General features: G+C 38.5%; 1 protein-coding gene across 6 annotated transcripts in view; it reads left to right on the forward strand.

The window, feature by feature from the left end:
* WNK3 (WNK lysine deficient protein kinase 3) overlaps window positions 1–24968 on the forward strand; it is a 428084-nt gene that overhangs the window by 184766 nt on the left and 218350 nt on the right. For all 6 annotated transcript variants that reach the window (XM_049872575.1, XM_049872573.1, XM_049872574.1 and 3 more), the window contains exons 6-8: window positions 13809–13897; window positions 16243–16462; window positions 24352–24646. In XM_049872575.1, the coding sequence (XP_049728532.1) occupies window positions 13809–13897; window positions 16243–16462; window positions 24352–24646 (604 nt within the window). The remainder of the gene's footprint in view (window positions 1–13808; window positions 13898–16242; window positions 16463–24351; window positions 24647–24968) is intronic.

Consider the following 24968-nt stretch of genomic DNA (forward strand, 5'->3'; position numbering starts at 1 on the left):
AGGACATATTGAGATAAGCAGCAGCACTCCATCTCGTGCAGCTAAGCAGGAGCAACTCACCAGACCTGCGAAAGTTAAGTGAATGCTGCCAACCCACCACACGTACCACAGTACCTGTCCACTGCACCAGGACTACATGGGCCGAGGATCACTCCCTTCCCCCTCCCATCACCCTCGCTGCTCCAACGCCAGTCCTGTGGCATTCAACACCACCATGCCCCCTAAGCTGGGAACTCACAGCCCTGATCCAGAGGTGCCTACCCCTTCACCCAGCCACTGGCACAGGGGTTCCATGTGATTGCAGTGCCTTCCACCCCCTCTAATCACTAGCACCAGTGCCTTGCTGGTCGAGTTGGCACAGCCTGTACATTGTTGGCATAAGGCCGGCAGAGTTCCCAGTTGAAGCCTATTTTCACCTGCAGCAGCAAGTGGTAGCTGCAGATCTGTGCCATTTGACACTGCCCCACCCCCTAAAAAGGGGCCTTAACTACCTACACCAGGAGCCTGAGGGTCTGTCGGCAGTACCATTCACTCCATCCGGCCGTCCATATCGGGGCCTGAGATCAAGTGGTGCCCCCCAATTCCTCCAGCCAATGACAGCAGGCACCCAAGGAGGGGCTACACTACCCCTCCCCCCCACTATGCATTCTAGTGGACGGGGCACACCCTCTATCCGGGCACCCAGGGACAGCTGATGGCCCACTGCCACCAGAGATCTGTGCCTGCTCTGAACACACCCACACAGCCCTGCCTGCCCAGGACTGTAGGTGAGAGTCCCCACACCACACTCAGTGACCAGTGACCTGGGCACCTTCACCCTGATCATCTGGCAAGTGGTGGAGTGTAACACAACACCCAACCCAATGACCAGGGAGAACACCCCATGCACCCACTGCCAGATAACCAGCAGGACAGATACCTCACCTCACAAAAACGCCACCTACATCCTCAGCAGCAGCACAAGAACAGTGGATAGAATCCTGGGCTCACACACCTAGTAGCTGCTCTGCCTACCAGGAGATAGGAGGTGAGAGCTTCAGCATGGCTAGATTAATGACCAGTGTAGCACACACACCCAGCCTACTTGGATATATCAAGACAAAACAAAAATTTAGGACATAGCAGCTGAGCTCTTAACCACTGCACTACCAGGGCTCCAAACAAATATATGATAAATAAATAAATATAATAACTTCTCGATGCCTCAGTTACAGCAGTCAATATCAAAATCACCTAAAGAAGCAGGACAGTATGGCTCCAGCAAGCAACCAAAATAAAGAGCCAGAAAACCTTCTGGAGGAAGATAAAGCAATGGAACTACCTGATAAAGAATTCAAAAGGCTCATGTACAGAGCTCTCCAAGTGATCAAGAAGGAGATTGGGAAAACACAGACAAAACCAAGGAACACACAGACAAATCAATAGAAGAATTCAGGAAGACAATACAAGAATAAAACAACAGAATAAATAGGCTACTAGAAACCATACAAAAACATCAACTGGAAATCCAAGTGATTAACAGTAAAATTTCAGAATTAGATAACTCAATAGAAGGTCATAGGAGCAGAAGTGAGACAATGTAAGTCCAAATTAGTGAGATTGAAGATAAATCCCTTGACACCAATTTGTTTGAGGAAAAGTCAGAAAAAAAAAAGAAAAAAGCCTGAGAATTATGTGGGGATACTATCAAGAGGGAAGACCTACAAGTGATAGGAGTTCCATAATGGGAGGTGGGGGAGGAATAACAGAAAACACAGAGAGAATTGTTGAAGATTTGGTGGCAGAAAACTTCCTTAATAACACAGAAAGAATTGTTGATGATTTGTGGCAGAAAACTTCCTTAATATCATGAAGGACAAGAAGATACCTATCCAAGAGCTCAACAAACCCCATAAAGAGCAGGTCCCAAAAGAAAGTCACCAGGACATAGCATAATCAAACTTGCCAAAACCAAAGACAAAGAATCCTGAAAGCATTTAGGGATAGATGAAAAGTCACCTATACAGGGAAACCAATAAGACTAAGCTCTGATTAGTCAGCAGAAACCATGCAGGCAAGAAGGCAATGGGATGATATATATAAAGCCTTGATAGAAAAAATTGCCAGCCAAGAGTTATATGTCTAGCAAAATTGTATCTCAAATACAATGACAATATTAGGTCATTTCCATATAAACACAAATTAAGGGAATATGTAAAACCAAGCCAAAATTGTAATATTAAAGGGAATTCTCTGGTTAGAGAACCAGCAACATCAGACAACAATCCAAGACTAGGACATCGGAAAGATGAACCAGATACCAACGCAGATACAGAATTCTCAAAAATAAAAGAAAGCAAAAAGACTGACAACAGGGACCCAGAGATGTGAATATGTAAATGATAACACTGTAAAGACAAAAAAGAGGGAATAAATGGTGTAGTCATAGAACTTCTATATGGAGAGGAAGTCAATGCGCTATCAAGAAATAAAAGACTAGTTTAAACTTAGAAAAATAAAGATAGATTTCAAGGTAACCACAAAGGAAGCTAAGAAGCCTACCCACCAAAATAAAAAAGAAAAACATAAAGACTCAGCAAAGACAAAATCAACAGTAATGAAAGAAATGAAAAGAAAATTGGTAAACGAAAAGAACTCAGCACAGAAAATTAAGCCGAACAAAGAAACTGTCAAAACCACACACACACACACACAAAACACAACAAAATGAAAGCATAAACTCATGCCTATCAATAATTACACTGAATGTAAATGACCTAAATGCACCAGTAAAGAGACAGAGTGCCAGAATGGATAAAAAAAAATTCGATCCATGTATGTACTATCTACAAGAGACACACCTTAGCACAAAGACATAAACTAAAAGGATGGAAAAAAATATATCAAACAAAAAATAATGAAAAAACAGGAGTGGCAATATTAATCTCTGATAAAATAGACTTTGAAGTACAATCCACCATAAAGGATAAGAGAGGACATTATATGATGATTAAAGGGTTAATACACCTGGAAGACATAACCATAATATTTATGTACCTAATGACAGGGCTCCAAAATACATAAACTGTAACAGCATTGAAAAGAGAAATAGTTCTACAACAATAGTAGGAGACTTCAGTACACCCCATTTGGAGAAGAACAGAACATCAAGAAAGAAACTCAATAAAGATACCAGAAAAGAAAAACAAAAAAACCGAAGTCGTTGCTGTCAAGTTGATTCTGACTCGTAGCGACCCTATAGGACAGGGTTCCAAAAATCTTCTGATAGATTCAAACTCCTGACCTTTTGGTTAGCACCTGAGTTCTTAACCACTGCACGACCTGGTGTGCAGGGATGGTTTAACATTAGAAATCAATTCACCTAATCCACCACAATCCACAATAAAAGAATCATATGATCATCTCAGTTGACACAGAAGAGGCATTTGACAAAAGCCAACACCCATTCCTGATTAAAAACTCTCAGCAAAGTAGGCATAGAAGAGAAATTCCTCAACATTATAAAGGGCATTTGTACAAAGGCAACAGCCAATATCATCCTAAATGGAGAGATTCTGAAAGCATTCCCCTTGAGATTGGGAACCAGACAAAGATGCCCGTTAGCACCACTCTTACTCAACGTCATGTTGGAAGTCCTAACTAGAACAATAAGGCAAGAAAAAGAAATAAAGGGCATTCCAATTGGTAAGAAAGAGGTTAAACTACCCGTATTTGCAGATGATATGATCTTATACACAGAAAACCCCAAAGAATCCACAACAAATCTGCTGGAACTCAGAAGGATTCTGCAAAGTAGCAGGATACAAACCAGTTGGATTCCTCTACACCAACAAAGAGAACTTTGGGAAGAAAATTGCCAAATCAATACCATTTACAATAGCCCCCAAGAAGATCAAGTACTTAGGAATAAAACTAACCAGGGATGTAGAAGACCTATACAAAGAAAACTATAAAACTACTGCATGAAACCAAAGAAGACCAACATAAATGGAAAAAACATACCATACTCGTGGATAGGAGTACTCAACGTTATGAAAATGTCAATACTACCCAAAATGTTCTACAGATACAATGCAATCCTACAGATACAATGCAATCCTGATCCAGGTTCCAACAGCATTATTTAATGAGATGGAGAAACACATCACCAACTTTATATGGAAAGGGAAGAGGCCCTGGATAAGTAAAGCATTATTGAAGAGGAACAATGTGGAAGGCTTCACACTACCTGTTTTTAGAACCTATTTATACAGCCATGGTAGTCAAAACAGCCTGGCACTGGTACAACAGACACATAGACCAGTGGAACAAATTGAGAACCCAGACATAAATTCATCCATCTATGAGCAGCTGGTACTTGACAAAGGGCCAAAGTCCGTTAAATGGGAAAAAGACAGTCTTCTTAACAAATGGTGCTGGTATAACTGTATGTCCGCCTGTAAAAAATATAATTAGGCTGCTAACCAAAGGGTCGGCAGTTCGAATCCGCCAGGTGCTCCTTGGAAACTCTGTGGGGCAGTTCTACTCTGTCCTATAGGGTCGCTATGAGTCGGAATCGACTCAGCGGCACTGGGTTTTTTTTTTAATATGTATAACTTATTATATGTAATATATAATTTATTCAGTTATAAATAATATTATATTAAAAGATAAGGTAATAAATACTGAAAACTCATCCCTCCCAATTATTTTAGTACATTTTACTAGTATCTATTTTATGCTCTTGAGGTTATTTACATCTATTGTATTTGTATGGTGGATGTACTGTACAATGAGTGCCACTGTGCATCTCTTCCCAACTATACATTTAGTGAAATCACACTGGCTACTTGAAATCAGTCATGGTGAGAGCATTTCCACGATGGAAATCAGCAAGCACTCGAAATCAAGAGCTTTTTCTTTTTTCAGAAAGTCATTTGTTAAATATTTACACACTTAACACTACTCCTAATTTGCTTTTATAACAGCCCTCCTTCTCTTTATATTTCATGAAATTATTTGTTGGAGAAACGAGGTCATTTTGTCCTATGGAATGTCTCACATTCTGGATTTTAGTCTTATTTCTTGCTGTTTCCCTGAATAAACCTTTGGAGTCATACTGGGGGTCAAAACCTTCCAATATCAATCAGTAGCTGTGTGAACTTGGGCAAGTCACAACCTCTGATTCTCAGTCTCATTATTTGTAAACTAGAGATAATGTCCGTCTTGTAGGGATATGAAGGTTAAAATATATGGCATACAGCATGTTTTAAAAAATGGTAGCTTTTAGTATCATTTACCTGAATATTTTTTTATAATGACTGTTTAATAATTGCCCTGCAAAATTCCTGAAAATTTAATAGCTGGCTCTGGCGAGATGGTATGAGCCAGCTCCAGGGTGCCTTTGCAAGAGACTTACCAACCACGTATAATGTATGGACCTTATTTGCATCTCGATTTGAATAAACTAACTGAAAAGACATCATTGAGACAATTTGCAAAATTTGAATGTGCACTGAATTTTAGATGATATTAAGGAATTGGAAACCCTGGTGGCGTAGTAGTTAAGTGCTACGGCTAGTCGGCAGTTCAAATCCACCAGGTACTTCTTGGAAACTCTATGGGGCAGTTCTACTCTGTCGTATAGGGTCACAATGAGTCGCAATCGACTCGATGGCACTGGGTTTTTGGGTTATTAAGGAATTACTGGTAATCATTTTGGGTGAAGTAATTACATGACTTTTTTTAAAAAAAAAAAGACCCTTATCTGTTAGGGTTGCAAACTGGTGAATTTGTGGTTGAAATGATATGATGCATAGAATTGGCTTTAAAATATTTCAGGTTAAAAAAAGGTTTGGGAGGAGACAGCTGAAACAAGGTTGACAAAATGTTGATTGTTGTTGAATCTGGTGATGTTAATGGGGGTTCATTATACACTTTTCTCAATACATTTGAGTTTATTTGAAATTTTCCATAACAAAGAGCTGATAAAACAGATAAGGCTAAAAAGTTTGAGTCCATACTTCGGAGGGTCACAAATAGAAAAGGAGTTTGTACTTGATTTTGTATGTTACAGCTCCTCAGTAACTTTTACCTAGAAGTAGAGAAAGGCAATAATTACCTAGCATTGGGGAATGGTTAGAGATCAGTGGAAAGGCTAAAGAGGGTTTTTTCTGCAATAAATAAAATATTATAGTTCCGTTTTTTGAATGATGACCTTGTTATTAAATCACACAAATGCCATATTACAATTCTGGTTTCCATCCAAAATCTTCTTGAATTTGGGGTCCAAATTAACTCATCTCACCAGATTTATCTAGTGTATAAAACTAGGCTTTCTGATCCTGGGTCCTGTGAGGTAGTATGACAGATCCAGAACTAGAGCTCAGATTGCGACATTCTATGATAGTTATTCTTACTATTATACCTTTCTGTTGCGGCCTTTATTTGGAATTTTCTATTAAATGAATGCAATGATTTTTTTTTTAAATTGTACTTTATATGAAGGTTTACAGAACTAATTTCTCATTAAACTGTATACATACAGTTTTATGACATTTGTTAACAATCCCATGACATGTCAACACTCTCCCTTCTTGACCTTGGGTTCCCGATTACCAGCTTTCTGTCCCCTCTGCCTTCTAGTCCTTGCCCCTGAGCTGCTGTGCCCCTTTAGTCTCATTTTGTTTTATGGGCCTGTCTAATCTTTGGCTGAGGGGTAAACCTTGGGAGTGACTTCATTACTGAGCTAGAAGATTGTCCTGGGGCCGTACTCTCGGGGTTTCTCCAGTCTCTGTCAGGCCAGTAAGTCTGGCATTTTTTGTGAGTTAAAGTCTTGTTCTACATTTTTCTTCAGCTCTGTCCGGGACTCTCTATTGTGATCCCTGTGGGAGCAGTCAGTGGTGGTAGCTGGGCACCATATAGCTGTACTGGACTCAGTCTGGTGGAGGCCATGGTAGTTGTGGTCCATCAGTCCTTGGGACTAATCTTTCCCTTGCATGTTTAGTTTTTTTTAATTCTTCCTTGTTTCCTAAGGGGTGAGACCAGTGGAGTATTCTTCGGTGGCCACTCACAGGCTTTTAAGATCCAAGATGCTACTCACCAAAGTAGAATGTAGAACATTTTCTTTATAAATGATGTTATGCCAATTGAGCTAGATGATCCCCAAGATCATGGCCCCCACAGCCCTCAACCCAGCAATTCAGTCCCTCAGGGAGTTTGGATGTGTCTATGGAGCTTCCATGACCTTGGCTTCTACAAGTTGTGCTGGCTTCCCCAGAATTATGTACTATCTTACCCTTCACCAAAGTTACCACTTATCAATTGTCTATTTAGTGTTTTCCCATCCCCACTCCTCCCCTCCCTTGTAACCATCAAAGATTCTTTTTGTGTGTAAACCTTTTCATGAGTTTTTACAGTAGTGGTCTCATACAATATTTGTCCTTTTGTGATTGACTTATTTCACTCAGCGTAATGCCCTCTAGATTCATCCATGTTACGAGATGCTTCGCAGATTCATCATTATTCTTTATCATTGTGTTAGACTCCATTGTGTGTATATACACCATAGTTTATCCATTCATCTGTTGATGGACATCTAGGTTGTATTTCCATCTTTCTACTATTGTGAACAATACTGACTGCAGTGATCTTCCTTGGATTCTTTTAAATCTAAAGTTGATGGAAAAAAAGGATAATAGAATGTAAAATAAGTAGATTCTAGCAGCTAATACAGTTATCACGGGACTTTTGAAAATTGTCTGGACTTCATTTATATGTTACTGAATTCCTAGAACCTGAAAATTAACTTGAAGTTCAATATTTTAGTATTGCTTAAGGATGAAAATAATATAGATTACTTGAAAGTATATACAGAAACAAACACATACATATATGTTGATTTGGAATGTGTGAGATAAACCCCTTATTTGGAGTTTTCAAAAATATGTAAATATATTTAAAAATTTTTATTGTGCTTTAAGTGAAAGTTTACAAATCCAGTCTCTCGTACAAAAATTTATATACACCTTGCCATATAGTCCTGATTGCGCTCCCCTTAATGAGACAGCCTGCTGCTTCCCTCCACTTTCTCTTTTCATGTCCATTCCGCCAGCTTCTGACACCCTCTGCCCTCTCATCTCCCCTTCAGCTAGGAGATGCCAACATAGTCTCAAGTGTATACTTGATCCAGGAAGCTCATTTTCACCAGCATCTTTTTCTATCCCATTGTCCAGTCCAATCCCTGTCTGAAGAGTTGGCTTTGGGAATGGTTCCTGTCTTGGGCTAACAGAAGGTCTGGGAACCATGACCACTGGGGTCATTCTAGTCTCAGTGAGACCATTAAGTCTGGTCTTTTTTATGAGAATTTGGGGTCTGCACCCCACTGCTCTCCTGCTCCCTCGGGTTCTCTGTTGTGTTCCCTGTCAGGGCAGTCATTGGTAGTAGCCGGGCACCTTCTACTTCTTTTGGTCTCAGGCTGATGTAGTCTCTGGTTTATGTGGCCCTTTCTGTCTCTTGAGCTCATAATTACCTTGTGTCTTTGGTGTTATTCATTCTCCTTTACTCCAGGTGGGTTGAGACCTATTGATGCATCTTAGATGGCTGCTTGGTAGCATTTAAGACCCCAGATGCCATTCACCAAAGTGGTATACAGAATGTTTTCTTAAAAGATTTTATTATGCCAATTGACTTAGATATCCCCTGAAACCTTGGCCCCCAAACCTCTGCTCTGCTACGCTGGCCTTTGAAGCATTCAGTTTATTCAGGAAACTGCTTTTGGTTTAGTCCAGTTGTGGTGACCTCTCCTGTACTTTGTGTTGTCTTTCCCTTCACCTAAGTAGTTCTTATCTACTATCTAATTAGTGAATACCCCTCTCCCTCCTTCCTTCCCTCCCCACTCTTGTAATCAAAGAGTATTTTCTTCTCTGTTTAAACTATTTCTACAGTTCTTATAATAGTGGTCTTATACAGTATTTGCCCTTTTGCAACTGACTAATTTCACTCAGCATAATGCCTTCCAGATTCCTCCATGTTATGAAATGTTTCACAGATTCATCACTGTTCCTTATTGGTGCGTAGCATTCCATTGTGTGAACATTTATTTATCCGTTAGTCCATTTTTTTTCCATTGATGGGCACCTTGGTTGCTTCCATCTTTTTGCTATTTTAAACAGTGCTGCATTGAACATGGGTGTGCATATATCTGTTCATGTAAAGGCTCTTATTTCTGTAGGATATACTCCAAGGAGTGGGATTGCTGGATGGTATGGTAGTTCTATTCTAGGTTTTTAAGGAAGTGCCAAATTGATTTCCAAAGGGGTTGTACCATTTTACATTCCCACCAGCAGTGTATAAGTGTTCCAGTCTCTCCACAACCTCTCCAACATTGACTATTTTGTGTTTTTTGGATTAATGCCAGCCTTGTTCGGGTGAGATGGAATCTCATTGTAGGTTTGATTTGCATTTCTGTAATGGCTAATGATTGTGAGCATTTCCTCATGTGTCTGTTAGCTACCTGAATGTCTTGTTTAGTGAAGTGTCTGTTCCTATCTTTAGCCCATTTTTTAATTGGGTTATTTGTCTTTTTGCAGTATCATATAGATTTTAGAGATCGGGTGCCAATCGGGAATGTCATAGCTAAAAACTTTTTCCCAGTCCATAGGTTATCTTTTTACTCTTTTGGTGAAGTCTTTGGATGAGCATAGGTGTTTGATTTTTTGGAGCTTCCAGTTATCTAGTTTTTCTTCTGCGTTGTTATTAATGTTTTGTGTACTGTTGATGGCATGTATTAGGGCTCCTAACGTTGTCCCTATGTTTTCTTCCATGAACTTTATCGTTTTAGATTATATTTAGGTCTTTGATCCATTTTGAGCTTGTTTTTGTGTATGGTGTAAGTTATGGGTCTTGTTTCATTTTTTTGCAGATAGATATCCAGTTATGTCAGTACCATGTGTTAAACAGATTATCTTTTCCCCATTTAACTGACTTTGGGCCTTTGTCAAATATCATCTGCTCATATGTGGATGGATTTCTGTCTGGATTCTCAATTCTGTTCCATTGGTCTATTATGGTACCAGTACCAGGCTGTTTTGACTACTGTAGAGGTATAACAGGTTCTAAAATCAGGTGAAGTGCGGCCTCCCACTTTGTTCTTCTTTTTCAGTAATACTTTACTTATCTGGGGCCTCTTTCCTTTCCATATGAAGTTGGTGATTTGTTTCTGCATCTCCTTAAAGAATGTTGTTGGAATTTGGTTTGGAATTGCATTAAATCTGTAGGTGGCTTTTGGTAAATACGTATTTTTACAATGTTAAATCTTTCTATCCATGAGCAAGTTATGTTTTTCCAGTTACGTAGGTCTCTTGGTTTCTTGCAGAAGTGTTGTGTAGTTTTCTTTGTATAAGTCTTTTACATCTCTGATAAGATTTATTCCTAAGTATTTTATCTTCTTGGGGGCTACTGTAAGTGGTATTGATTTGGTGATTTCCTGTTTAGTGGTCTTTTTGTTGGTGTAGAGGAATCTAACTGATTTTTGTATGTTTATCTTGTATCCTGATTCTCTGCTGAACTCTTCTATTAGTTTCAGTAGTTTTCTTGAGGATTTGTTAGGGTTTTCTGAATATAAGATCATGTCATCTGCAAATAGAAATAGATACTTTCACTTCTTCCTTGACAATCTGGATGCCTTTTATTTCTTTATCTAGCTTAAGTGGTCTTTCTAGGACCTACAACACAATGTTGAATAAGAGTGGTGATAAAGGGCATCCTTGTCTGGTTCCCGATCTCAAGGGGAATGCTTTCAGACTCTCTCCATTTAGGATGATGTTGGCTATTGGCTTTGTATAAATGCCCTTTATTATGTTGAGGAATTTTCCTTCTATTCCTGTTGTGCTGAGAGTTTTTATCATGAAGGGGTGTTGAACTTTGTCAAATGCTTTTTCTGCAGAAATTCATAAAATCATGTGATTCTTCTCTTTTGTTTTATTTATATGATGGATTACATAAATTATTTTTCTTATGTTGAACCATGCCTGCATACCTGGTATAAGTCCCACTTGGTCATGGTGAATTATTTTTTTCATATGTTGTTGAATTCCATTGGCTAGAATTTTGTTGAGGATTTTTGTATCTGAGTTCATGAGGGATATAAAACTTTAGGTATCTTTACCTGATTTTGGTATCAGGTGTATGCTGGCTTCTTAGAATGAGTTTGGGAGTATTCTCTCCTTTTCTATGCTCTGAAATACCTTTAGTAATAGTGGTATTAGCTGTTTTCTGAAAGTTTGGTAGAACTCTGCAATGAAGCTGTCCAGGCCAGGGCTTTTTTTTTGTTGGGAGTTTTTTGATTACCTTTTCAGACTCTTCTTTTGTTATGTTGTTTTGTTTAGTTGTTCTAGCTTTGTTTATGTTAGTTAAGGTAGGTAGTGTGTTTCTAGGAATTCATCCATTTCTTCTATGTTTTCAAACTTGTTAGAGTAAAATTTTTTGTAGTAATCAGATATGATTCTTTTAATTTCAGTTGGGTGTGTCGTAGCATCGCCCATCTCATTTCTTATTTGGGTTACTTGTTTCCTCTACTGTTTTTCTTTTTTCATTTTGGCTGATGGTTACCAATTTTGTTAATTTTTTCAAAAAACCAGATTTGGTCTACTTCTGTAATTTCATTGTAAATCTTCTGAATTTCTGATTGCTGTCTGTCTGGGATTTTTCCAGCTTATTAAATTTTTGATTACATTCCTGAATAACATTTTTAGTTTCTTCAGCTGCTTTATTTTATCTGTGTGTTCCTTGGCTTGTTCTGAGTATTGCCTGATTTCCTTTCTGATGGCTTGAAGGGTTGTGTGTATTCATCTTTTGTGTTTTGCATCTGGTAATTCCAGGAAGGCACTTTCTTTCAGAAGATTCCTTGAATCATTGTTTTGAGAGCTTGTAGAAGTGATCATCATCTATTTCTTTGTGACTTGATATTGACTGTTGTGTCCAAGCCATCTGTAAGTTATTGTATTAGTTTATTTTATGCTTGCTTACTGTATCGTAGCTTCTTGCTTTGTTTTGATTTTCCTAAATGGTGGCTATGCATGAGATGCACTAGATAGGAATTGAACCCAGGTCTCCCTCCTGGAAGGATGTATTCATCAGAACAAATCTGAAAGATGGGTACAAATGTAACAAAACGATATACCTGATGGATATATTTTTCTCTTATATTGCACTGGGTCATCTTCTGACCTTTCAGACTTTCTGGGTATGGCTCTTGAGTGGGAGCCAAGTCATATTGTATAGAATGAAGTGTATCAGTCAATGTTGTTTGCCATTTTAGACTTTGACATCATGTGCTGAACTTTTCTTGAACCATCATTTGGGTTGTATTTGTATGTGTGTTGTGACAAACTTTCATCACCTTCATATATCAGTTTGTCATTGGGCCCTCACAGGTTAACTTGCTTCTAACAGTTGATAGTAAAGAGCTTCCGCATAATATGCCACTTTCAGGTATGTTCTTAAATCCTTTTTAATAACAGTTTTGGTTTTGTTTTTAATTTTAACCATCAGACTAGCAGATATTTTTATTTGATCATACGTCCTTGTGTTATGATAATGGTAAAGGTGATAAGGCTATTTTTGTTTTAGAAAGATTATTCTGAATTTATTTGTATCACAATTCTGTTTTCTTATCGTCAACCCCTTTAGTGTTAGCTTTAATTTGAGAATTGGACAGTTGCTGACAGGTATTGATAGGTTTATGTTTTCATTTATATATGTCCTTTATAGAAATTACACATCCATGCAGAGGGGAAAGGTACTCAAAGTCCACGGACTTCTTATGCTTGGACAGGAACCGTTTCTGTCTTGAGCTCTCCCGGTTAGTGGAGCTGGCATATTATCTTTTCTCACACTTACGAGTTTATTCCTTCCTTAGTCCTTCCCCAGGGCCCGGAGGATGGCTCTAAGTGCTCAACAGGGCCTATCTCAGCCCATGGAAATTAACAGCCGCTGAAACTGGCTTGAGGGCGGGGGGTGTGGTAAAATATACGGAAGTACTTAGCTTCGCCAAGAGCACTGTTCTTCTCTGGTTCCGGAGTTGTGAGTAGACTGTATGGCTGGCTGCTTCTCCCTGAGAAAACTGTGGCTGAACACTAGTATCAGCCTGCCGCAGCTGCTCCTGGGATGGTACCTGATGGCTCCTGGTGATGTAGGTCCGGTTCTCCTCTCTGCTTCCAAACCGTCTCTTCCTCCCCCTGCCATTCAGTTCATTTTCTGACTTTGCCTTTGATGTTCAGGGCTCCTAGCTTGTCATAAATATACTCGTTTCACTTGTTTCTTGGGGTCTTTGTTGTAAGAGGGTTCACCAGAAGCATGTCTATTCCACCATCTTGGCCCTGCCTTGTCTTAGAAATATTTTTAATGACCTTAATTTTTTTTCTGATTTTCCAAAATACTTATTATATTTTGCTAATTGAGTGTTAAGCTTATGTAAAAGTTGGAATTCTACTTTTTTCCCTTCTTAGTGTTAAATTATGAAAAATTTTCCATGTCATTAAATACATTGACGATGTTTTCAATTTTTGCCGATTAGTATCCTATATGTAAATAATATTATTTTATGTCAGTTTCTCTTTATTATTAGAGATTTAGTTTGTTTCCAGTTTTACACTGTTATTTATAGACGTAAGACACAATCCTTGTCAAAATAGTTGTTAGACTTGTATTTCTCTCATTGAAAACTGGAATACGATTTAATAGTAAAAATAATGTTTAATAAATATGAAGTTGACTCAGGCTTTGAATTATTTAATTTGTGGCTAGAAACCATTTTTTTTTTCTCCTAGGGCATAAAACCAGCAAGTTTTAATAAAGTCACTGATCCTGAAGTGAAAGAAATTATTGAAGGATGTATTCGTCAGAACAAATCTGAAAGGTGGGTACAAATGTTGCAAAACGGTATACCTGATGGATATATTTTTCTCTTATATTGCACTGGGACATTTTCTGACCTTTCAATCATGCTGGGTATGGCTCTTGAGTGGGAGCCAAATCATATTGTATAGAATGAAGTGTATCAGTCAATGTTGTTTGCCATTTTAGACTTTGACATCATGTGCTGAACTTTTCTTGAACCATCATTTGGGTTGTATTTGTATGTGTGTTGTGACAAACTTTCATCACCTTCATATATCAGTTTGTCATTGGGCCCTCACAGGTTAACTTGCTTCTAACAGTTGATAGTAAAGAGCTTCCGCATAATATGCCACTTTCAGGTATGTTCTTAAATGCTTTTTAATAACAGTTTTTTTTTTTGATTTTAACCATCAGACTACCAGATATTTTTATTTGATCATATGTCCTTGTGTCATGATAATGGTAGAGGTGTTAAGGACATTTTTGTTTTAGAAAGATTATTCTGAATTTATTTGTATCACAATTCTGTTTTCTTACAGTCAACTCCCTTTAGTGTTAGCTTTAATTTGAGAATTGAACAGTAGCTGACAGACATTGGTAGGTTAATGTTTTGATTTATATATGTCCTTTATAGAAATTACTTCCACCCACATTTCATTAACTGTCCCCCATTCTTATTAGTTTTCTATGTAGGCTTAGTGTTGCATATCTGAGACTGTATAAAGCAACTAAAATAAGGCTTGTTTAATTATAGCTTTATCACAGAACATTCTTAGCATTTATACCAACAGGCTGCATCTAGGTATGTTTTTAAGTGAGGTTAAAAGTACTGTACTGAAGTAATAAGTTTGGATTCTGATTGCCATTTGGATAGTATTTTAATTATTATCTGTATCAAAGAACATTGGAATATTCAAAAGGATTCATGGCATATTAGTGTATTGGTAAGAGCACAGGCTTCAAAGTCAGACCAGCATTCAAATCTAAACTCAAACTTAGGGTAACTGTGTATACTAAATATTCAATAAAACAGTGGCTTCTGCTGCTATCATTATCATTATTCTACAGTAAGAATACTTAGGCAAAATTTTTATTGGGAGGCACAGGGCTTATTTGTGGCATCTTAAACTCATCTCACCTTAGCCTTAAGCTAATAATTCGATGGAGTATGCTTATTCTTATAATACTGTCTTAGCAGTTTGTCTCTTGATCATTAAAAATGTTGAGGGCTGAAAATCCTTAGCGTGTGCGATACCGTGCTGTCAATATGCTTTATCTATTTTAAATAGTACTGGAGAGGCATTCTGTCTAGACATTATGGAATATGTCAGTTTTAGCTTTCCCTGGCCTGTACTATTGATAGCTTAGATATTATGTATCTGTTTTAAAAGTTGGTCAAAGAAATGGAAATTAACTGTACCACCTTGCGAAAGAACTGTTTGAACCCATGTTCTTTGTTTCTCTTCAGAGATGGTTAACCCCTAATATTAGGTTAGGGTTGTGTCCAGTGTGTATATACTTCTGGCCTAAAAACAGGTTTAAGTGCTTTGAGAAATCCACTGGACTTTGCTGAAATCTCATTAGCTTCACCGGTGGCCTTTTCTAAAGAGTGAGGTACACTGACTGGATTATTTTTAATAGAGTCAATGACTTCTATTTATAACATTCATTAAAGAGTTTTAATTTTTAATTGACTTTAGAGTTTATATATCTGGGAGCATTTTTAGTTTCCTTTGCCAAGAATCTAGTGTTTGAGTTTGAGTAGCTTGAGCTGGTAGATTAGGGAAGTTAACAGAGAATACAACTTGAAGAGGTACCATGGTATATCATTCTCAGTCCTACAACCTGCTTTTTAAAGCATGTCTTGGGAAATTTCATGGTAGTTGAAAGATGATTAGAATGTTAGATGGAGTACCTATATATAGTAATTTCACCCTCTCCCTAAACTCTAAAATAAAAACTATAGTAAATGGATTTTTTAAGTTATAAACCCACAAGGACAGGGAGAGTAGGAGACAGACAATAGCAATCTATGTAGCATGTATTATACTACTTCTCTAATTCTCTATAGGCATACTTTTATGTATGTTAAACTTTGGTATATAGATGTGTTACTGGTAATGATTAATCTTTAATTAAGATCACTATGTATGTATGCTAGTTGGGACTCCTTTGCATCCCTAGTAATAAAATGAATATAAGATTTGGTTTTATAATGAGTCAGATTAATACTTTAATTCATAGAAATTTTAAAATAAGATTGTTACTTTGATGTAGTTAATTTTTACTAATTAAATAGTGACAATTTTATATCTTGCTTATGACTAGCAAAATTGGTCATGAGGTATATATTTTGTTTATTAGGTTGTCTATCAGGGATCTGCTAAATCACGCATTTTTTGCTGAGGATACAGGACTGAGAGTGGAGTTAGCAGAGGAAGATGATTGTTTAAATTCATCCTTGGCTTTAAGACTCTGGGTTGAAGACCCTAAAAAATTGAAAGGCAAGCACAAAGACAATGAAGCTATTGAATTCAGTTTCAACTTAGAAACAGATACACCTGAGGAAGTAGCGTATGAAATGGTAAGTGAATCCTACCACTATCACATTTCCCTTCCCTCCCTTTCTAGTATCAGGGTTGATTCCACTTTTCATTGTTTTCTTTCCTCTCGTTTTCTCCTTTTATTTAAATTGTTATTTTGAAATGTATCTCTACAGAAGAGTATATTAAATTTGTACACACAGTACAAAGAATAATAAAACATTACCTTTGTTAAGAAATATAGAACATTACCAAAAGGCTGAAATCAAGGTGCCACCTAGCTTGGACATCTATCCAGAGGCTCTGGAGAAGAATATACTTCCAGGCTCATTTAGGGTGTTGGCAGAATTCAGTTCCATGTGGTTGTAAGACTGAGGTTCCTGTCTTGTTGGTTGGGGGTTAATCTCAGCTACTAGAGGCTGCTCTTCAATCTTAGCATGTGCTCCTGCCTCATCTTCAAAACCAGCAATGGCATTTTGAATCTTTCTAGTGCTGTGGCTCTCTGACTTCCTTTTTCGCTGACTGCTGATAAAAGTTCTTTGGTTTTAAGGGCTCGTGTGATTAGATCAGGCTCACCTGAATAATCTCCCTGTCTTACGGTCAGCTGTGCCCTGTAGCATTACACAATAATGGCAGTGATACCTCACCATATTCATAGGTCCAGGGTGGGACATCTTTGGGAGGCCATAATTCTACCTATCACAGGGAGTAACAAGCTAATTGAATGCTGTGATTGCTTGCATAGGAGTTGTGAACTTTGACCTCTACTTTAGGGTATCTTGGTGGGCTGTTAACTGGGGAACCTCTGATATCAGTATCTTTAGCTCTTTCTTCTTGGGTTGGCCAGAGTCCCCAGAGAAGCATCTTTCAATCTCTTCTCTGGAGGATAAGAATCTGGTTACCAGTATTCTGGTAGCCAAATAAAGGAAGAGACCTGGGGATTTCTGCATTTGACATTCAGTGTGCATATGGTCACTTAATCTTTTTTTTTCTTTTTTATTGTGCTTAGGTGAAAGTTGACAGCTCAAGTTAATTTCTCATATAAAAATTTATATACATATTGTTAGGTGACATTAGTTTGCAATCCCTGTAATGTGACAGCACACTCCCCCTTTCCACCCTGGGTATCCCGTGTCCATTCAACCAGCTCCTGTTGCTTCCTGCCTCTGGACAGGAGCTGCCCATTTGGTCTCGTGTATCTGCTTGAACTAAGAGGCACACTCCTCACAAGTATTATCTATGTTTTATAGTCCAGTCTATTCTTTGTCTGAAGAATGGGCTTCGATAATGGTTTTAGTTTGGGTTAACAGAGCATCTGGGGGCGATGGCTTCAGGGGTTCCTCCAGTCTCAGTCAGACCATTAAGTCTGGTCTTTTTATGAGAATTTGAGTTCTGTTCCACACTTTCTCCTGCTCCGTCAGGCACTCTCTGTTGTGTTCCCTGTCTGGTCAGTTATTGGCGGTAGCCGGACACCATCTAGTTCTTCTAGTCTCAGGCCGATGGAGTCTCTGGTTTATGTGGCCCTTTTGTCTCTTGGGCTAATATTTTCCTTGTGTCTTTGGTGTTCTTCATTCTCCTTTGCTCCAAGTGGGTTGGCACCAGTTGATGCATCTTGGATGGCTGATGGAAGGCTTTTAAGACCCCAGACACCACTCACCAAAGTGGGATGCAGAACATGTTCTTAATAAACTTTGTTATGCCGGTTAGCCGAGATGTCCCCCAAAACCATGGTCCTCAGACCCCAGCACCAGCTACTCTGTCCCTTGAAGTGTTTCATTGTGTTCAGGAAACTTCTTAGCTTTTGGGTTAGCCTGGTTGTGCTGACTTCCCTTGTATTGTGTATTGTTCTTCCTTCACCTAAGATGATTCTTACCTACTATCTAGTTAGTGAATTCCCCTCTCCCTCCCTCCATACCCTCATAACCATCAAAGAATGCTGTTGTCTGTGTTTAAACCTTTTCTTGGATTCTTGTAATAGCGGTCTCATATAATATTTGTCCTTTTGTGACTGACTGATTTCAGTCGGCATAATACCCTCCAGATTCATCCATGTTGTGAGATATTTTGCTGATTTATCATTGCATAGTATTCCATGGTGTGTATGTGCCATAATTTGTTTATCCATTCATCCGTTGATGGGCACTTAGGTTGTTTCCATCTTTTTGCTATCATGAACAGTGCTGCAATGATCATGGGTGTATGTATATCAATTTGTGTTATGGTTCTTATTTCTCTAGGGTGTATTCCAAGGAGTGGTATTGCTGGATCTTATGGTGCTTCTATTTCTAGCTTTTTTAGGAAGCGCCAGATCATTTTCCAAATGTACCATTTTACATTCCCAGCAGCAGTGGATAAGTGTTTCAGTCTCTGCACACCTCTACAGCATTTATTATTTTGTGTTTTTTTCATTAATATGAGCCTTGTTGGGGTGAAATGGTACCTCATTGTAGTTTTGATTTGCATTTCTCTGATGGCTAATGATCGTGAACATTTCCTCATGTATCTGTTAGCCGCCTGAATGTCTTCTTGGAGTGGTGAAGTGTCTGTTCATATACCTTGCCCACTTTTTAATTGGGTTCTCTTTTTGTTGTTGAGGTGTTGCAGTAACTTGTGGATTTTAGAGATTAGACCCTAATCCGATGTGTCATAGCCAAAAATTTTTTCCCAGTCTGTAGGTTCTCTTTTTACTCTTTTGGTGAAGACTTTGATGAGCATAAGTGTTTGATTTTTAGGAGCTCCCAGTTATCTAGTTTCTCTTCTGCTGTTAGTGTATTGTTAGTTATGTTAGCTTATATTCTGTTTATGTCATGTGTTAGGGTTCCTAGCATTGTCCCTATTTTTCTTCCATGATCTTTATTGTTTTAGATTTTATATTTAGGTCTTTGATCCATTTCGAGTTAGTTTTTGTGCATGGTGTGAGGTATGGGTCTAGTTTCATTTTTTTGCAGATGGATATCCAGTTATGCTAGCACTGTTTGTTAAAGAGACTGTCTTTTCCCCAATTAATGGACTTTGGGCCTTTGTCAAATATCAGCTGCTCATATGTGGATGGATTTATGTCTGGATTCTCATTTCTGTTCCATTGGTCTATGTATATGTTGTTGTGCGAGTACCAGGCTGTTTTGACTACCGTGGCAGTATAATAGATTCTAAGATCAGGTAGTGTGAGGCCTCCCACTTTGTTCTTCTTCTTCAGTAATTCTTTACTTATCTGGGACCTCTTCCCTTTCCCTAGGAAGTTGATGATTTTTTTCTACATCTTGTTAAAAAATGTCATTGGAATTTGGATTGGGATCGCATTGTATTTGTAGATCACTTTGGGTAGAACTGACATTTTCACAATGTTGAGTGTTTCTATCCATGAGCATGGTATGTTTTTCCACATAGAGAGGGATCATGTTTTCTTATCCATTCTTCCACTCTCTATTAGTGCATTTAGTCTATTTATTTTCAGTGTAATTTTTTATAGGTGTGATTTTCGTGCTGTCATTTTGATGTATTTTTTTTTTGTGGTATTGACAGTTTCTTTGTTTCACTTAATTTTCTGTGCTGAGTCATTTTTCTTTATGTATTTTCTTTTTGTGTTTTTCATTGTTATTGATTTTGTATTTGCTGAGCGTTTATGTTTTTCTTCTTTTTTATTTTGATGTGTAGGTTTGTTAGTTTCCTTTGTGGTTACCTTAAAATTTACATCTGTTTTTCTCAGTGTAAACCCATCTTTTATTTCTTGATACTACCTTAGCTTCCTCTCCATATGAAAGATCTATGACTACAGTATTTAATAACTCTTTTTTGTTTCAGTGTTTTCATCTTTTACATATTGACAATCTGTTCCCCTATTTTCAGTGTTTTAGCTTTGACTTATTTTTGTGACTTCCCTGTCTGGGTTGATATCTGGTTGTCCTGTCCTGTGTTCTAGTCTTGAGGTGTTACCTGATGTTATTGGTTCTTTAGGCAGAGGAGTCCCTTTGTTATTTCTTGTAATTTTGGTTTGATTTTTACAAATTCCCTAAACTTCTGTTTATTTGGAAATGCCCTTCATATTTAAGAGACAGTTTTGTTGGATATATAATTCTTGGCTGGCAATTTTTTTCCTTTAAGGCTTTATATATGTCATCCTGTTACCTTCTTGCCTGCATGGTTTCTGCTGAGTAGTTAGAGCTTAGTCTGGATAAATACCTTCTCATCTTTCATGATATCAGGGAAGTTTTCTGCCAACAAATCTTCAATAATTCTCTCTATTCTCTCTTACTCCTCCCCACCCCCATCCTGGTATTCCAATCACTCGTAGGTTATTCTTGATAGAGTCCCACATAATTCTTAGGGTTTCTTAATTTTTTTTAATTCTTTTATCTCATTTTTCCTCAAATAAACTGGTGTCAAGTGCTTTATCTTCAATCTTACTAATTCTGACTTCCATTGCCTCAGTTCTCCTCCCTACAACATTTATTGAGTTGTCTAATTCTGAAATTTTACTGTTAATCTCTTTTGGGTTTTTATTTGCTGTCTCCCTATGAATTTTAGCAGCCTGTTAAATTTGTCATTCTGATCGTGTGTATATATATATATATATATATATATATATATATATATATATATGTGTGTGCTTACCTAAATTCCTCTATTGCTTTGTCTTTGTGTTCATTGGCTTGGTCTGAGTTTTGCCTTATCTCCTTATTGATCTCTGTATATTAATCTTTTGAATTCTACCTCCAGTAACTCCAAGACCTTTTCTTCCTCCAGGAGGTTTCCTAGTTCTTTGTTTTGGGAGCTTGCTAAAGCCATTGTGTTCTGCCTCTTAATGTGATTTCATATTGACTCTCGTCTCTGAGCCATCAATAAGTTATTATGTTTATTTATTATAAGTTTGCTTAGTGTGTCCTAGCTTTTTGTTTTGTTTTGGTATGTCCGGACAGGGTGGGCATGTGAGCTACTTCGGATATAGGCGTCTTTGAAGCTCTCACATTCTGTCACCTGGTGGTTAGAACTGCTACTAGGTGTATGAGCCCAGGATTCCGTTTACTTTTCTTTTGTGGATTCGGCTCAGGTGTCCAGGTCATTGGTCACCGAGTGTGTAGTGCAGGCTCTCACCTACAGTCCTAGATGGGCAGGGCTATGTAGGGGTGATTGGAGCAGGCAAAGGTATCTGGCTGCAGTAGGGGGTTATGTGGTGAGCAAGGTAGGGGGCTGACAGTTGCCCCCTAGTGCCTAGTTGAAAGGCATATTTCTGTCCTCTATTTTTTTTTTTAGAGCATGTAGGTGGGTAAGTTTTGTAGCTGGATTTTGGGCAGCCAGTGCTATTGGCTGTAAGGACTGCAAGGCACTACTCATTCTCAGATTCCTGTCGTGGGTGGCTAGGTAGATTGGGTGAAGCTGCCAGTCCTCAGGCCCATGATGTGGGTGGGTGAAGACTCTGCTTAATGGGCAGGGCAGTGTCTAATGTCACAAATTTGCCTCTCTCCTCTTATGTGTTACAGTTGAAAATAGGCTTCAGGTATATACCCTGCTGTACTATGCTAATGAGGGCCTTTGGTGTTGAATGGGCTCACACAGCTTTAGGCAGGGGCGAGAGGCATTTGAAGCTCATGGACCCATTGTGCTTGTTCCTAGGTATAGGGGCAGTGCCCGCTCTGAGTTCCCAGCTTAGGGGGTTGTGGTGATTTTTTAAAGCTGGGAGACTAGTTTGGGTGCAGTTAGTCCTGAACACCTAGCTAAGGGGAGCTGGCGGTTTCTTTTTTTGTTCGTTTGTTTCCTCCCCAAAACCAGGAGACTGGCTTGGGCATGACAGGTCACACGGCCTGGGGAATGTGGCAACCACTGATCACCTCTGGACCAGCACCAGAGCAGAGCAGGGAGGGGACAGGTGAAGGGAAAAGAGGCACTTCTCTGTTACAGAAGTCCCAGAGGGAAAAAGGTTATTTTGATCTTGTGTAGTAGGTTAGCTTGTACTTAAGTTTCAAAGATTCAGTGCCACTTCCCCCTGGCTTTCTGGGCTTATGCAGACTCTGCGCTGCCACTGGGTTTCTCCTGACACGGTAACCCACATCCTGAGCCCTGCTGCTTCCTTCAGCCCTCGTGTGCCAGCCGATCCAGCGTGCAGGGTGCTGGCTAGCTCAGGTCCGGCACTTCTTCGCTGTTTCTGAACTGTGTCTGTCACCCCCTACTGTTCAATCTGACTCCTCAACTTTGTCTTTGATGTTCAGAGCTTGTAGGTTGACATATATAGTTGAGTCACTTGTTTTTTTTGGGACTTTGTTGTAAGAGGGAACACAGGAAGCCTCTTGACTATTCCGCCATCTTGGCTCTACCTTAATCTTCTTGTTTTTGACATCGTATCCATATCTTGAACTGTGCTTGGTGCTCCGTATTCCAGAGATCCTCTCTTTTTTCCTCTCCAGAGAACAAAGCTCCAGACTTCTGGGATAAGGGAGAAGCAGTCACCCAATGGTGTGGAATGGAGGGTAGGGGTCAGGGACCTAAATATATAACTGCTTCTCAAAACCCTTTTACTTAGTCTTCTTTATGTTAGCCAATTTTTGTGTGTGTGTGTGCATGCCTTTATCTTCAATTCTGGAAGTACCTGGTACTATATTGCCAGTTCCTGTGCCTTTTGAGTATTTTTCAGTGTAAATGCAAATGATCCTCTGTTTTCCCTACCGCCAGTTTCAGATTCAGCTTTTTCAGTTCTGTTAAGTTAGTTATTACTTATCCATTTGTTTTCCATATTCCAAAATGTTGCTATTGCCTTTATTCTATTCTCCCTGCCCTCGTGGGTTTATAACTTTAGAAATCCATTTAGTATAGTTTTTATTTTGAAGTTTGGTGAGGGGGTGAAATTAGTATACATATCTACTCCATCTAACATTTTAATCATCTTTCAACTACCATGAAATTTCCCAGTATTGGTAGAACTCCAAGACTTGCTTTAAAAAGCAGGTTGTAGAACTGAGAATAATATACCATGGTACCTCAGGTTGTCTTTTCTCTTACTCAGCTCTGTTCCTCTGAAACAAGGCAGAACCCTCGACTCTGTAATACCTAGTCAGATGTGCTTTGCTGTGAACATACTTCCTTCTGCTTAGGATGTTGACCCCCATTTGAAATTTCATCTACACTTCCCCCAGTAGCCTGCAAGTTCCTTTTTTGCTTTAAGATCCACGTCAGAATTTACCCTCCTCTGTGACACCTTCTCTACTTTCACTAGAGAGGCATGTGCTTATTCTTTAGAGCCTTTGTAGCAACTCATTCCTACCTCTTATGTCACTGTAAGTTAAGTTTTGTCTCACACTGCCAGATTGTGAGGTCATATGAGACAAGAAAGCCAAAAACCAAACACACTGCCGTCAAGTAGATTCCGACTCATAGTGACCCTATAGGACAGAGTAGAACTGTTTCATAGGGTTTCCAGGGCTGTAAATATTTATGGAGGCTGATTGCTACATCTTACTCCTGCGGAGCTGCTGGTGATTTCAACTGCCGACCTTTCAGTTAGCAATTGAGTGCTTTAACAACTGTGCCACCAGGGCTTCTTATGAGACAAGGGACTAACTTATTTACCTATATGTTCTGGTGTTCATTACCGGGAACATTGTAGGCACTTAATGTTGCTGAATGAGGATACTTTTTAAATCTTTCACAAAACTTAATGATAGAAAAAAATTACCTATAATAGGCTGCATATACTGAAATATTGAGGTTTTTGTTTATATCAGAATTATTTCAATAATGCTTAGTAATAGTGTTTTTCTTTATACTGATTGAAGACTCTGGCATTTATTTATATCTTTGAGTAAGAAAGAATATGGAAACAAATTAGCTGTTATATAATAGCATTAGGAATTTTGAGGCATAAAATAATTCTGCTAGTAAAAAAAAATGTTAAAATCTTAAATATTAAAGAAGTACTTTGCTTATTATGTTCTGTTTGTAGGTCAAGTCTGGTTTCTTCCATGAAAGTGATTCCAAAGCTGTTGCTAAGTCCATTAGAGACCGCGTGACCCTGATAAAGAAGACAAGGGAGAAGAAGCCAGCTGGCTGTTTGGAAGAACGCAGGGATTCCCAGTGCAAGTCTGTGGGGAATGTGCTCCCTCAGCACCAGAACACAGCTTTACCTGCTGTTGCTGCTCAACCAACTGGGTCTGAATGTGAAGAAACTGAAGTTGATCAGCATGTTCGACAGCAGCTTCTACAAAGAAAGCCACAGCAGCATTGCTCCTCTGTTACAGGTAACATAGTTGTAATCTATAAAAACAAACAAATGTATATTCTCATGTCTTTAAGTACTGCTTTTATATTTTTCAGTATTGTTATTTATCATTCTGTCAATCTTTTTACAAAATCCTGGAACCAGGCCAACTAGCTTCCTTATTTTAAAATTAAGAAACTGTTCTAAATGACTTTTTCAAGGGGCTAGTTGAGTTACAGCTTATAATCTAACATCTAGTTTTGTTCAGGGAACAAGTAAAATGACCTTCTTAGCCCTTTTTAAGAGTCTAACATAAACCATTTAAGAAAGAAAATTTTGAACTAAAGATGCAATTTATCCCT

Source organism: Elephas maximus, chromosome X (genome assembly GCF_024166365.1).
Source record: "Elephas maximus indicus isolate mEleMax1 chromosome X, mEleMax1 primary haplotype, whole genome shotgun sequence".
NCBI lineage: Eukaryota > Metazoa > Chordata > Mammalia > Proboscidea > Elephantidae > Elephas > Elephas maximus.